This window comes from Bactrocera oleae, chromosome 4 (genome assembly GCF_042242935.1).
Source record: "Bactrocera oleae isolate idBacOlea1 chromosome 4, idBacOlea1, whole genome shotgun sequence".
Lineage (NCBI taxonomy): Eukaryota > Metazoa > Arthropoda > Insecta > Diptera > Tephritidae > Bactrocera > Bactrocera oleae.
The window spans coordinates 66,474,038-66,488,711 of record NC_091538.1 but is presented as its reverse complement, the minus strand read 5'-3'; the positions used below and the strand labels follow the sequence as shown (position 1 = coordinate 66,488,711).

The 14,674-nt window shown below is 33.5% G+C and overlaps 1 protein-coding gene across 3 annotated transcripts in view; it reads left to right on the top strand.

Annotated features, from left to right (window-relative positions):
- The window catches only part of Elk (Eag-like K[+] channel), a 162,035-nt gene that overhangs the window by 133,444 nt on the left and 13,917 nt on the right, over window positions 1–14,674 (top strand). For all 3 annotated transcript variants that reach the window (XM_036370035.2, XM_070108108.1, XM_036370034.2), the window contains 3 exons: window positions 3,596–3,775; window positions 3,962–4,080; window positions 10,162–10,242. In XM_036370035.2, the coding sequence (XP_036225928.2) occupies window positions 3,596–3,775; window positions 3,962–4,080; window positions 10,162–10,242 (380 nt within the window). The remainder of the gene's footprint in view (window positions 1–3,595; window positions 3,776–3,961; window positions 4,081–10,161; window positions 10,243–14,674) is intronic.

Here is a 14,674-nt window from a genome sequence, read left to right as displayed (position 1 = left end):
ATACTCATGAGTGTTTTTGTTGCGCGCTCTAGTAGACGATGCTCGTTAGTGGAGCTTGGTTTGTGGTACTAGCGACAAATCTCAGCTTGCAAGCTAACACCACACTTGCCGCATTTTCTAACCGAAGTAATTAAAAGTCCATCACACAGCTCGAATTGACTTTGCTTCCGTGACAAATTGTAAATTACGAATAGACTTAATAACGAGTTTGCGAAGGCTGACTGCCTAAAGTCAAACGCACACTTCCCTAAACATTTTTGGCTATGCTGTCTTGCCACTTCATAAGTGATAAGCTATTTAGCAACTAATTAAAATCAAATTCTATATTTTCGGAAAGGCCTTGCTGACAACATGACTTAAATCTCTTAAGCAAATGAGCAATTACACACACAAACATAAATATGTATGTGTATTAAAATCTTCGCTTACTTGTTGGTGTTTTCATAGGAATTATATTATTGTCAGTATTGTTAAGCAATAGATCGATGGCGCAGAACGAAAGTGGCCACCTGACCATGACCTCAAGTTTTAACAAGAGCACACCTATAAATTGGCTATGCATAGAAATTTGTAGAAAATTTGTTGTTGCTGGATTTTGTAGGAAAATTCGAGATTTTGTATTTGACCAACACTCATTGTGACGCCTGTCATGTGGTTTGAGTGTTCGAACATTTGATTAGTTCGCTAACTTGTATGCAAATATGTATATATGGTATATATAAAATGGTTTTGTGCTTAAATTGTGGTTTAGTGACAATGGTTGAAAGTATACCAAAAACTTTAAATAAACTTAAAACTTTAAATAAAATTCTACTAAAATAATATAATTCTACTAATAATAATATAAAAGAAGTTCAGTGAAAAAAATATATATTTATATGAGAAAGTATATAAAAGCGTTAATGAATAATATTAAAAGTATGACGCAAATGCGACCAAATGTTGAAAAATATTGAAGTTTCTTGACACCTCTTACTTTAGAAAAGCATTTCTCTGGTCTGAAATTTGGCGTATTCAGAACTAGTTTTTTGAAAAGTATCAACGAATATGTTTACAAAGGGTTAACATTGCCTTTAAGGTGGCAATATGTGGCAAAAGTCATCCGCTCAATAATTAATTAATTAGTATTGAGAGAAAAATAAAAAGTTCTGGTTGCACTTCCTTTTCTATTAAGGTCTGCTCAAGATTTAATCCTTTAAAATGTGGAGTAGAGGCCAAAAAATATGCTTGGCACCGAACCTACTCTGTGGTTATCACTTAGTCAACTTTTTAACCACTTTTATTCCCATATAACTCTTTAACATTTTCGAAACACAGTTATATATTTTACGGACTACAGCACTTTCATCCATTCTTATGTATACCCAGGTGTTTCTTTTTGAATACTTTTGCAGAACTGAAGCAGTCTTTCAATCCTCTGCTCCGTTGTTAAGCCTTTAATTATCTATCTTTTTGCATCTTTTCGTTTTCTTTATTTTTCATACTTTATGTTCGTCTGTTCATACGCGATCTGGTCCCAAAGTTTTACACACGTACTTTTCTCTTCAAAAAGCTGCTGATTTGTTGAAACCGCCGATATCAGACCACTATAGCATATAGCTGTCATACAAACTGAATGATTTTAAGCAAATCCTTTTATGGATAACTTTTTTATTTGACAAGATATTGTGACGAAATTAAGAACATATTATTATTGAATGCAATGCAATAATATCCGAACAAATTGTTCAGTTCGAACAATTAAAACATATAGCTACCATACAAACCGACTAAACAAAATCAATTCTGCCGTTCAATATTTTTTAGGTGTAAAGGTTAATATAGCTTCGATGCAACTTAAGTTAAATGTTTTTTTTTTTGTTTTTATTTTGTTTTCTTTTTGGTTGATTTCATTTCATTATGTTACGGTTTTTTACATTTAATTTTTTCCCTTTCCTTTCTTTTCATTTTCATTTAAATTAATTTAGGTTAATTTCATTTCGATTCGTTCCGTTACTTTTCCTTTTCGTTTCTTCAGTTTATTTTCCTTTCCTTTTCTCTCCTTACCTTTAATTTTCTTTTCTTTCCTCCTTTCTTACCTTTCTTTTCCTTCCTTTTCTTTCAAGGAGTTGTACCGTTAGTGGGTGGATAATTAGATTTCACTAATGGATTATAAGCGCATAACTGAACTTTATTATTTTATTTATCTCATGCAACAAATATCTCTTTTTGTTTCTTCAAACTTTTCTCATTCCATATAATCAGCCGAAAATTAGCGTCAACTTCCATTGCCAATGAGGATGCAAGTATATACACATCCATTCGTATAATTCGCTAATGGATGCAACACACATGTTAACATATCTATGTATGGCCTCCTTGGCGTTGCCAGGAAATGTAAACTTATAAGCAATTTCCTTATGCCCTCAATCAGTTCCGCTTGTTAGAGTAAGGCGCTGCAGTACAAACTATTTTCGAAAGACATGCGATTCACATACACAAATACATACATATCTACATTTCTAATTCTGAGCACACACTTGCAGACGCAAACAGTTATTACAAATACATACACATCCCTAATCCGCTCTCACTCGCCCTGTCACACTTTTGTTGCTTCGCTTGTTTGTTTGCTGACATTGAGCTGTTGCTTCACAATGATCTGCTGACGAAGCTGTTTCCTTGTTTTGCCTCCTCACTCTTTGCTTACTCGCTCTCTCTCGTCTTTGCTTCTACTGAATCAACAGCGCTCGCTATCAACAATGAGTGTCGTCTAATGTGTTTGTGTGGGAGTGCCTGCTTACGCAGTTTATTTTTCTAAGTCCGACATTGTTGACATTTGCTATTTTATATTTGTTTTTGTTGCGTACTCCTTCACTGGATCATTTGTCACTGTTTTGCTAATCATTCAATTGTTATAGCTCACAAATATGTGTGTGTGTGTGGGTGTCATTTACTTTGCGTGTATGTGTAATCTGTTTCAGCGAATGTCAGCAGCTTCTAATGTTTTATATATGTGAGTGGTCTTGTGATAGGTGCTGGAAAGGTCAATAGGTCAATTCAATTAGGCGAAGGCGATTTTATTGAAGTGTCAATTTTGATTTATTAAATGAGTAGTAAAACGTAATATCACTGAGGAGTGAGGACAATTGCTTGTGAGCTGTGAAGGAAACTTTTTTCGAACGCTAATACTTTCAGTTGTCTGATTAGTTAATATGAGCCTTAAGGGGCACACCTATGTTATGTGGTGTGAATGCCTAAAAAAATGCCATTTTTGGGACATCAATAAGAAGAAACTTTGTTAGCTATCAAGTAATTTTTGTCATCTTTTCGTTGAGGTTTTTTAACAGGTCTGTCAACGACTCTGCTGTCTTAAAAGTTAAAATCATTAATTTTATCTCCAAAGAATTATATGTCTTTCCGACTATCACTTCTAGTAATTGTTCTCACTTAAGAGCGCCTGTTGGTATGCTAACTTATCTTAAATTACCAAAGATCAACGAAATTCTTAAAACATAATATATTTTCCGTATACTCCGCATCAGTCCATTAAACAACGTTTATTTCTCCTGGAATTGTGAAGACAAAATTATACATATATTTATCGTGCTTTCAGGTTGGATGCATGCTTTGTCTGAGCGCTTGAAGATACCTATCACTAATATCACGAACGCTGAGGCCTATTCGACGGCGCTGTATTTTACCTTCACCAGCCTAACGTCGGTGGGGTTTGGCAATGTTTCTGCGAACACGACAGCCGAGAAGGTTTTCTCTATTATCATGATGTTAATTGGTGGTAAGAAAGCGAGAAAACATAGTACTTTTTTTACAATTCATAAATATATATTGTATATTTCTATGTATGGATTTGAAAAGTAATTAACCAGGATTTCCTTAAAATTTTAAATCATGCTTTTTCCTTTCTTTTTTAATCCATCGTGCGTTACACATATTCTGCCGGCTTTTTCCGTTCATCTGACAGCATTAATGCACGCCGTCGTGTTCGGTAATGTGACGGCGATAATCCAGCGCATGTATTCCCGCCGTTCATTATACGAGAGCAAATGGCGTGACTTAAAGGATTTTATAGCGCTGCATCAGGTGAGTTCGACGGCGTGATTTGAATTATTATATATGTGTGTATGTGTTACTTGTATGTATGTATAGGCAGTACAAAAATATTAATGTATTTTTTGTCAACACAAAATGAAACAGTCGTTTGTATATATTTACATATACACCTATGAATGTTCTTCAGCCTTATTCGCAGCAAATTTAACTTTTATTTTTGTTTTCGTAGAAAAAAGCTTTGTGAAGACTTGTAGTTAAAATGTTTTTAAAAACATCTTCTTACATAATAACTAGGTTCTACTTCCGGTAAAATTATATTACAACAGAAGTTTTCACTGCACGAAACAGAAAATTACAATGAGTAAATTCTTGTATGGCGGGCTTTGAGCGCAGGGACTGAATCAAGAAATTCCTTAACGGATATAAACCTAACACGATCACAAAGTAGGCGCAAAATGTTTGCATACTTTTAGGCGTATTTTCGTATATCTCAAGCGAAACAAATCAATTAAAGAGACAGTGCACTCTGATTGAAAAATAATAATATTTAAGGTACAATTTTTTTTTTAAAAGCAAATAAAAATATGGAATTTAATACAAAATTAATTAATAAAAAAATAATTATTTAATATCCGGAATCATAATATTAGTAACATTATAATTATCCTGGCAAATAGCTACACCACTTTTGGCACCGTATTTCGTTTGAATTGAACAATACAATTGCAATCAGGTATTTCAATCGGATTATCAATGGTAAGAAATTTCCACTTTTCTTGGTTGGATATTGCAACATCAACTTCGCTGATAGCAAATCAGAGCGGATGAATTTTCGCGTCTTTTCTTTCGGAAAAAATTAATTTGAAAATGAATAATAATCCATAAGAATCCACAATAAAATATGGGACCACCATTGTCGCGGTATTTTCCAGATAGTTAGAGGATATCAAGTCTTAAACTTCTGTTTCTTATTTAAATTACGGTAAATCTACAGTTTCATGTATTGCAAGATTTATATTTTAAAAACTATTAACTTTCCATTTATTCAATAAAAGGCAAAATTTGTTTTCTTATCGGTCACAACGCTCAAAAAGTAACTTGAACAAATAGCAAATTAAAAAAAGATAAATACTGCATAAAAAAAAAAATAAATAATTATAATTACATAAGTTGGTAAAAAATGCTATGCAATAACTTTACCGCGGCCACACGTATCTTTTTTTTCACGAAACATTAATTTCCTGAAGAACTAGTTCTACAGCTCAAATAACAAACAGTTTTTCAAAGGCAAAGTGTAAGGAGTGTAAAACATTTTTTTATATTGTTAAAAGTCTTTATACATTAGGGTACTTGTATATGTAGATTAATGAAGTATTTTATTTTTGCCCTGATCAAGGTGTATTATGTTTGCCAAGAAATTTAAAATACCCAAAAAGAAACGTTAGAGACTCTATAAAATGTATCATATATGTGCATGACAATCCGATTTGATTTTGTTATGTCCGTCTGATCATATTTCTGTAAATATGCGAATCAGTCCCCCAGTTTTTTGAGTTATCGATCTGAAGCTTTTGCACACGTGATTTTCTCCCTAAGAAGCTGCTCATCGGTCGGAACTATAGATATCGGAGCACTACAGCATATAGCTGTCATACAAACTGATCGATCAAAATAAAGATACAGATATTTTTATACCCTTTTATGTTATAGGAAATGATCATGTGAAGAGTATTATAGCTTCGATGTCGGTAATTCCGTTAATCAGTTTGTGACTAGCTCTATTGCATACAAATAATTCTGTATTTGTGCAAAACTTGCAGGCAGTATTTATACAAATTTTAATTAGGTATTTATTTAACTTCAAATACATTCCACCAAATTGAAGCACTAACTATATATATACCAGACATATTTTCAAAAATACATATGTATGTACAAAAATATGCACTAGCTTAAAAATTAAGTTAGAGTCAACAAATTTTGAGTAAAGTACCGTTGAAATTTGGAAATAAATATGGCTGCCATAATAAAAGTTGTATTTCTAGGTGTTTGTATACTAGTGAGCAATTTGTCATGCGAAAGTTTAAAAACAGAATAGCGGTAAATGGCACCAGATTCAGTTTTGCATACGTGACAGTTCAACTTTTTTTGTTATTGTTGTAAATGCCACTCGTAAGCATATGTATTTTTATTATTGTATGTATTTTATGCTGCCATGTCTGTGGTCGAGCACAATAATTACAGCGGCTTGACAAAAACACTTGAACGCATAATGATAACGGCGCGTGTTGAATATGCTATAGATTTTTAAATGAGGGTGCGACTTTTGATTTAATAATTATAATTATCATATACTTGCTAAGATAAATACTAACGCAATTCGATTTAAAAGTTTAGAAATACGTATTTAGATGCTTAATATCTATCTGTAAAGTTGGAAGTGTGCTTTTGAGTATCAGATGAAAGAAATATAAAACCTACAAATATTAGTTTTAGGCTCTTAGTTACTTTTACCAAAATTAGGGTAAGGTAAGGTTACTTCATACTAATACGTTTCAATAAAAAATAATACGCAATGCGGATTTTCACTGTTCAAAATATCCTCATGATCGATGTTGATCATCCTTATGTTGATACTATTTTTTGAATATAAGATTGCCACAAACAAACTCAAACTCATATTTTTGGAGACTTGGTATTATTATGACAATGATCACCAATATAGAAATACATTTATACTTCATATGGATATAATAAAGAGAACAAAATATAATATTTTCCTGAGTCCTATTAGATGGTTTTATGATATAGAAGATTTAAAAATGCGAAATTCCAGTACTTGGTATGAGAAGGTACAACCATTGTCGAATATATCATTTGATTAAATTTGACACGTACCCATATAAGTTGCACGCGGGAACCGGAACTTTACAAAATTTTTGCCTATTTTGGCACAATATTTTATTTTTTCGTGTGAAGTTTGATCTCCATATCTAATTATGACACAAGTATTTGAGTTGCACAAAGCGTTCAGTGAAGATCGGGAATTCATCGAAAACTTTCTTCATGCGAGTCATGCAACTTCCTTTCTTAATGAGCATTGGCATGCTTGTACTGGGCCAGGAGCCTATTTCGAAGGCAATAATAAAGATTTTTCTTCTTGTCAGTCCCACATGTATACTATTATATATGAAGCATAGTTTCTACTGAGTCTTACTACATATAGGTCTAACGTTTTAAAGAAAAATGGTGTATAAATAACCATTCCAATTTGCGGCCCACCCTTATGTGCAGATAATCACATATATATATATATAGGTGCATTCCTGCCGTTATTTCAATGTTTATTGCGTCAGCGCGTCGAAAGCTCTTGGCATAACTACCACACATGTTTACTTGTTATTGTTTGTTTTGCAAGGATGCAATGGTAAACTCAGATGGACCAACAGAATTCTGCACGGTGGCAGAAAGAGTAATATTCTGCGGATAGACATGCGAGCGAATATATTTATGTGCATGTATGCAAGTGCACTCCTGCCTGCATAGATATCTAGGTAAATATTGTATAAAGGGCATAATACGCGCTGTTGCCCAACGCCAGTAACCCATATGAATATTGACTCACTTAACTGACTATCTGCTGCTCGAACGTGTGATATTGAAGCGTTGCCATTGCCGCGATTGCCCTGCAACGGAGCATTTTATCAAGTAAGCAAACGGCGCGAGCACCTATCAGCCGCATCAATTTGTTTTTATTGCTGCATTTCCCAAGTCGTGGCGGGCAAAAACACAGTTTAACGTTAGTTACCAAACGTATGGGTCCTGAGTCCTCTAAGCACACATTCTCACACATATATATATACAGACATAAAATAACAAGAAATGATGTGGAAATTGCAAAGTACCACCTGAAGGACATCATGTGAGCAGTGCAAAGATAAGCGTGCAACTAGTCGGCAACAGCTGGTGGCAGAGACTCTCGAACAAAGTTAGTTGGCACTGAGCGATAACTCGACAATGTTTTGATATACGTATACCTTAAGCACTTAATTCGGATGTTAAGGAGGGCACATTTACTACCATAAACTTGAAAAAAGAAAACACTTTAAAGGTCTCGGAGAGCTAAATAAATTAATTGTAGTATTATTCGCCCTCAGAATTGAGTGGTATGAGGACAGTTAAGGCTTTCCAAGCCATTTCAGGTATACACTGACGACTTTTGTCATAAAAAGAGTGCAGTCAAAGTTTGTATTTATTTCCATTGCCAATTGCAGAAACTAATGCACAAATGATTAGATCCATCACGCAGTGGAAGTTTTGTAGTTGTGAGCGCGCCAATCGCCAACGGCACGTGTCTCACGCATTTGAGGTTAGGAATACAACAAGAGCGAACTTGATAATTTACAAAGTATCCGGCACGTGTAGTGTATTTGACGCGCTACGCTTACAAGCTTACACACTTCCACGAGCAACAATTTTGCATGTTAGCGGGTAATTGGAGCAATGGTTGCGTGAATTTTCTACTGATAGCTGAAAAAGATGCAGGAGAGGTTTACGAGAAAACACAAATAAATTTTATATAAGCTTTAAATTTACAACCATGGTTTTTATTGGAGGACCTAATTGAGGCAAATATAATATATGGGTTTGCAGTCGAAATAATCATAATAAATGCATATATCTCTCTGTCTGTTCATCTGTCTTTTTGCTTGTGTGTTTATATGTCAGTTCGTCAGTCCATATTTCTGTGTGTTCATCCGTTAATGTGTCCATCAGTCCATCCGACAATCTGTAATCTTGTATATTCAATCATTCGTCGGTCGCCAGCTGATCTATCCACCTATTTATTCGATCAGCTGTCCTTATATTCTTATTTCCATTCGACAATTTACCTATCCGTCCACTCGTCTGACCATATGTCTGTCTATCTGTCCCAGCTTTTCCGTCTGCCTGTGCATCCCTCCATCCACCAGTTTATTCGTTCAGCACGTCATCCGTCCGCCAATTTATCTGTCTACCTTTCCATCCGACCTGCTGTTCTTGTACTTTACGCGTTTGTCCATCTGTATACTTGTCCATCCTTATGCTAGTCACCTCAGTCTGGCACTTAATCTGCCATCCAACCAGTCGTTTTTCTAACTATCCGACAATTTGTTCATCCGTCCATTTATCTATCTGCCTATTTATCTGTTTGTCCATCGGTCCACCAGTTCGAGTTTCCACCCGTCCTTTCATTGTGTACTAGATACCTGGGTTTCGAATGCAACTGATCAGTTCAAAATTCGACTTTCCCGACTATGGACTATTCGTTGCAGGAACGTGATGGTTCAAAGACCTCTGTGGCTTGTGTCATCATCCTTTTGCTAGAGGGAATTACATACAACAGTTAGCTGTATGATGAATTCGCGAAAAAATTTACCTGCTCCACTGATAGAAACCTTGGCCTCAATATTGAGTTTTTGAAAGTATGAAGCAATATAGCCTTCGGGTTAGAAATCATACCAATTTTAGATACAATGGATTCTCGAGAAACTGCTAAATTTTGTTTTTATAAATGTCAACCCCAAGTATTTGATTAACGATTATCTATCCAGAAAATTTTGTACCTCTAAGAAGTACCTTTGATAATCAATACTATAAGGCTGAGTTGCCCGGAATCAGTTAAGTGCTAGGAATCCGGCAAGTTTATGACGATATTTATTGATAAATTCATGAATTGTGTTTTAACCAGTTTTTTAGCTGTAAAAATATTTATAGCTAAATTTGCTCATCGCCACCTAGTGGCAATGTGAAATCATGAACTCGGTTCAATCATTTTTTATATATGTATTGTATATTACAGACTTTTTATTGAAATTAATTTTTTTTTAAATGTCAACGCATGGTATATAGAAAACTACTTTTATAAAAAAAAATTAATGACAGCGCCATCTATCGACAGCTTATTAAGATACAGAGTAGTTTGATCGTTTATGAAAGTCTTATATGTATAGTTATTATATATCATACCTTAATTATAGGTATATGCGTAGAATGCAATAATATTGTATCTCTCTTTTCTCATGCTTTTCACGAAAAAATGTCTTTCTTCGCTCGACAACACACACATAGATGCCCAAAGAACTGAAACAAAGGATTGAAGATTACTTTCAGACATCGTGGTCGCTCAACCATGGCATTGATATTTACGAGGTAAGTACACACTAATGCAAATAAAGTAAGCATAACTCTACTATTTTACTGCCTAGCCCCAATGCTAATTTACACAAACACACACAAAAAACAACAAAAGTATTAAGTTAGTAAGTGCCGTGGTTAATGTAAAAATATTTGCGGCAGACAGCCACAAAAGTGCCAACACAAATGGCGGCTACACACACATACACACAAATGCACGTTTCTAGAGACAAAAAGTGCATATTGTCTGCGGTTCACGCTCAGCTTCAAGTCAATGCGGCTAAGCAAAGCATAAGCGAGTTGTAATGCGAAAATATACTTTTTTGCCAGCGATTGCTTGTGTTACGCTTTTTGTTGCTACCTTTTTATTGCTGCCTAGTTTTTCAGCGCGCACAAAAGTAGGCAATTGCGCCCATTTCATCTATCCCTTTTGTTCCATTTGCATGGAAGTGTGTGCGTATGCGGACGAGTTTGCTGACATTTGCATAAAGTGTAAATGATGCGGGTTTCTGTTGTTGTGCCCTTTCATATACCGTATTTAGGTATATTTTAGTTTTGAGTGTCTGACAGCGGCTAAGAATGCCATGGCGAGTCTAACAAAGGAATTGAATGTGTCATTAGCCTTTTCTGGCATTTGAGAATGTCGGGTTGCGTTAGACTTGCCAGTTGTAAATGAATGCTCTTGCTTGCTGTTTACTTTTTGCCAGTCACTTTCTTCACGCTACAAAAGAGTTATGATTTATTATGGAATGTTGGATGAAAAAGGTCGTTTACATCATAAATTTGGAGCATGCGAAATAAATTTGAGCACCAAGAATTTGGGGTAGCTTTAAATGTTAGCAACTAGAAATTTTAGTAAATTTTATTTGAACTGATACTTTATACATAAAAAAGAAAAAATTATTAAAATGAAAAATTTTCTATTCTCTGTTGTGCATGACTGACCACAACAAAGTGTAAAGTTGATACTATATGGCCATAACGATCGGTTTCAAAAAAAAAAAAATCAGGAAATAATAAAACATGTAAATATGAAACGTGAAGTGTTTAAATCAGATATCTAAACTTTCTGCAACATTGTGTTGAGAGTCTCAAGAACATATACTAAATATATATTCTTAAAATTGTAACTATATAGCATGCAAAGATATATATTTTGACTCCTTATTTAAAAAGCCTAAAATATAAAGACAAAACTTTAAGTCAGGCAGGTTAATGTACTCTAAAAAATTTTTGCTGGGAAGTGTTCAAGAAATTAATTATTCGTAATTTTAGTTTTCAAGTTGTTAATTTAAGTTTCAAAGTGTTAAACTTGGTAGAATTGAATGATTCTTAATCTAATTGGTTTGATAGAAATAGTGAGATGAATTAAAGACTGATGTAAAAACAGTCTTCGAATATATGTTACGGTTATGTTTTCACAAGCCAAACGAAAATCAGCAGTTGGTTTTGGAGTAAACTAATTCTTTGAGAGATTGAGTCCTAAGTAAAAATTATTATTCCGTGTTTTAGTATAACTGTTTTTATAAACTTCACCGAAAAATCGAAAAAATAGGTTTAGTTCAATACCCAGGAAAAAATTCGTTACCAATTACCAAAGATATTTTTATTCCAATCCACTTATGTGTTATTAACCATAAATACGTATTATATTAACAGTTTTATAGCTAATCCAAAAAAATGGTTATTCCTTAACTTTAACCCGTAGCAATGTTCAGAATGTAGAATATGCTCATTGCGTATAGTACGAACTGAATCGTAGGTTGCCATTTATATTTCGGTATTGGTAACTCACGACTTTATCGTAAAGTTTGACTCGTTTGATGTTATACATACTAAGAATGTTTTGACATATGAGCGCTATTTGTGTTGCTTACAGTAACTTAAAATATTCATCTCGGCCAAAAAATGACATTAAATCGCGAATATTTTAGCGCGATTAACATATTTTTTTACAACTTTCGGCGTGAGATAATTCAGCAAGAGTGCATCCATTGACTTAATTAAATTTTTGGCGATGACGCTCCTTCAAACACCAGTGTTTATCGATGGGATAATGAATTCAATCGAGGTTGTAGATCACTCTAACACGATTTTTGGAAGGTCGTCCGAAATCAGTTCTTGTTGCTGAAAAAAAAGGAAAATAATGATAACTCCATGAGAGAGAGTAATGAAAGCATAAATAATATTATAGATTAAATTTCTGGAAATGAATAAGTGTTCTAAGGTATATTTCTCTTAGAGTCCACATCAAGAGATATTAACAACCGAAGTTCTACGATAGTTGCCGCAATCACTGTAGAATAGAGTTGAAATAGAAGAAGCACAAAATGTTTCCATAGAATCTCTGACAAATTGAAATCTCACTTACTGGCTGGTTTAAGTGATATATGATCGTTTTGGATTTTTTCTTCATAACTCTTGCTTTATGTTAAAATATGTGCTCGAAGGCAAGCATTCAACCATAACTACATATAACTGTGTTCCAATTTTTAATTTTAAACATTTATTGCCACTCATGTTTTTCTTACACTTAGATACACCTTCCCATTTACTATGTTTATAGTTAATATGCTGTATTATAACTGAACCCTCCAGCAGCATTTTGCCTACCACATTTGATTAAAGCAATGCATATTTTAAGGCGCTTAACATAACAATATTACAATAATCACATAAATATCTTTTTCTAACTAATAATAAACCCAAAAAAATGTGGATGTGTGTATACTTCCTGTAAGCGCTGCAAGTGCAAAGCAAAATGGTCAACCACCACAACACCAATCGCCTTTAGTGCTACGATTGTCCCTTTGTTGTCTATAGCAACCAATTTGGGGATAAGCAACTAAAGATCCACAATAAATTAATTTAGTTCTAAAAAGCATTGTCATTTCACGCCCCACATCCACTAAGAATCTGGTAACCTCACACATCTGCAGGCGTTCACAAGCAACATATACCGTTGGAAATTTTCGTTACATCTTCTCCCCTCCACTATCTTTTTGCTTTTGCGGAAAATATAAATGAATTTTGTCTGCATTGTAGTGGTAGCTCGACAAGTACGTACTTACTTATTACATCCACACACGTGCACAGACATATATACGTACATATAAGGGAGGTCCTCCTTTTTGCGGTAAATATATGTTAATATATACAATTTGTGTAAGTTATTATGTAAGCAACAGGCGACGGAAATTACCAAGTTTGGATTGCGCATAAATAAACAAAATCTCCGTGTATGTGTGTACACTTATTTTGGGTTTGAGTGTATGTGTGTGTGTGTGTGTAAAAGCAATATTTTCCAGCAAATTAACTGGGTCATTGGTTGTTGATACAAGTAACCTCTACCACAATCGCACTGCTGAGTAGGAAAGAGTAGATATTCGTGTGTCTTTTATGATGCTGAATATTAAATGTTATTGTATACTATTTTTTAGTTTCCGAACTTTTACTGTGCCCTGGTTTAGTTATTATTATTTTTTTTTGTATTTCGTTTGAAGTAAAAGTTGAATACATTTAGTGCAACTAGTGAGAGTTGAAATTTATTTTTAGATACATAAGTAACAGATTTTTTATGGTTTCAGTGGTTTTATGTTGTAATTTACAATTTTATTGGTTGTTTATGTTTTTCGGTATATGAAGATGTAATGGAGCGGTTGCCTAAACTGATGGTAATGGAAATTTTTTTAAATTTTTTGCAGTTTCCCCGCTGTGATAGAAATATTTTCAAATACGTTTATCATCAATATATTTGAATTTTAATTTTCATACCGGTGGCAACTCTGTAAAAAAATATACATTTTGTTTATCTATTGTTCAATTTTGTAATTGTAATTTATTTAATTTTAAAAATTTAATTCATTAGGAGCAGATGGCAACCCTTCTCAATATTAAATACAAATTAGGGCTTTCTTTAGTTTGCTCTGCATATTGTGCTAATTCGAAAATTATTCGATTTGCCTGAAAAATAAAAAACAGGTAGCAACTCTCAAAAAATATCCGAAATATATATTTAGCAATTTTTTTTGTTTAATAACTATAACATTAAATTTATTTAAAAAAATGTATTGAATAGCGCATGTGGCAACTCTTATCACTATTATAGTAAACTGTTGGTCTTTGGAAACCTCTTTTTGGCTTGATTCGCCCAATTTAATAATTCGTTAATTTATATAATATTTTATTAGTCTACACTAAAAATATTTAACCGACTTAACAGTTGGTTACACTTAACAGAGGTATGTAAAATATAAATTTCATTTCTTTTATGAATAACAACGTTTTTCAAAATTATTTTTTTTTAATAATTCTTTGGTTTTATTGTCCTATTTTTATAATTTTTAAAATTTGTATTAGTCTAATGGCAACCATTATTAAAAATGTTTCTGACTGTTTTAATAAATTTATTTGATCAATTTGATTGCTTAGCTAATTTTAAAAAGAT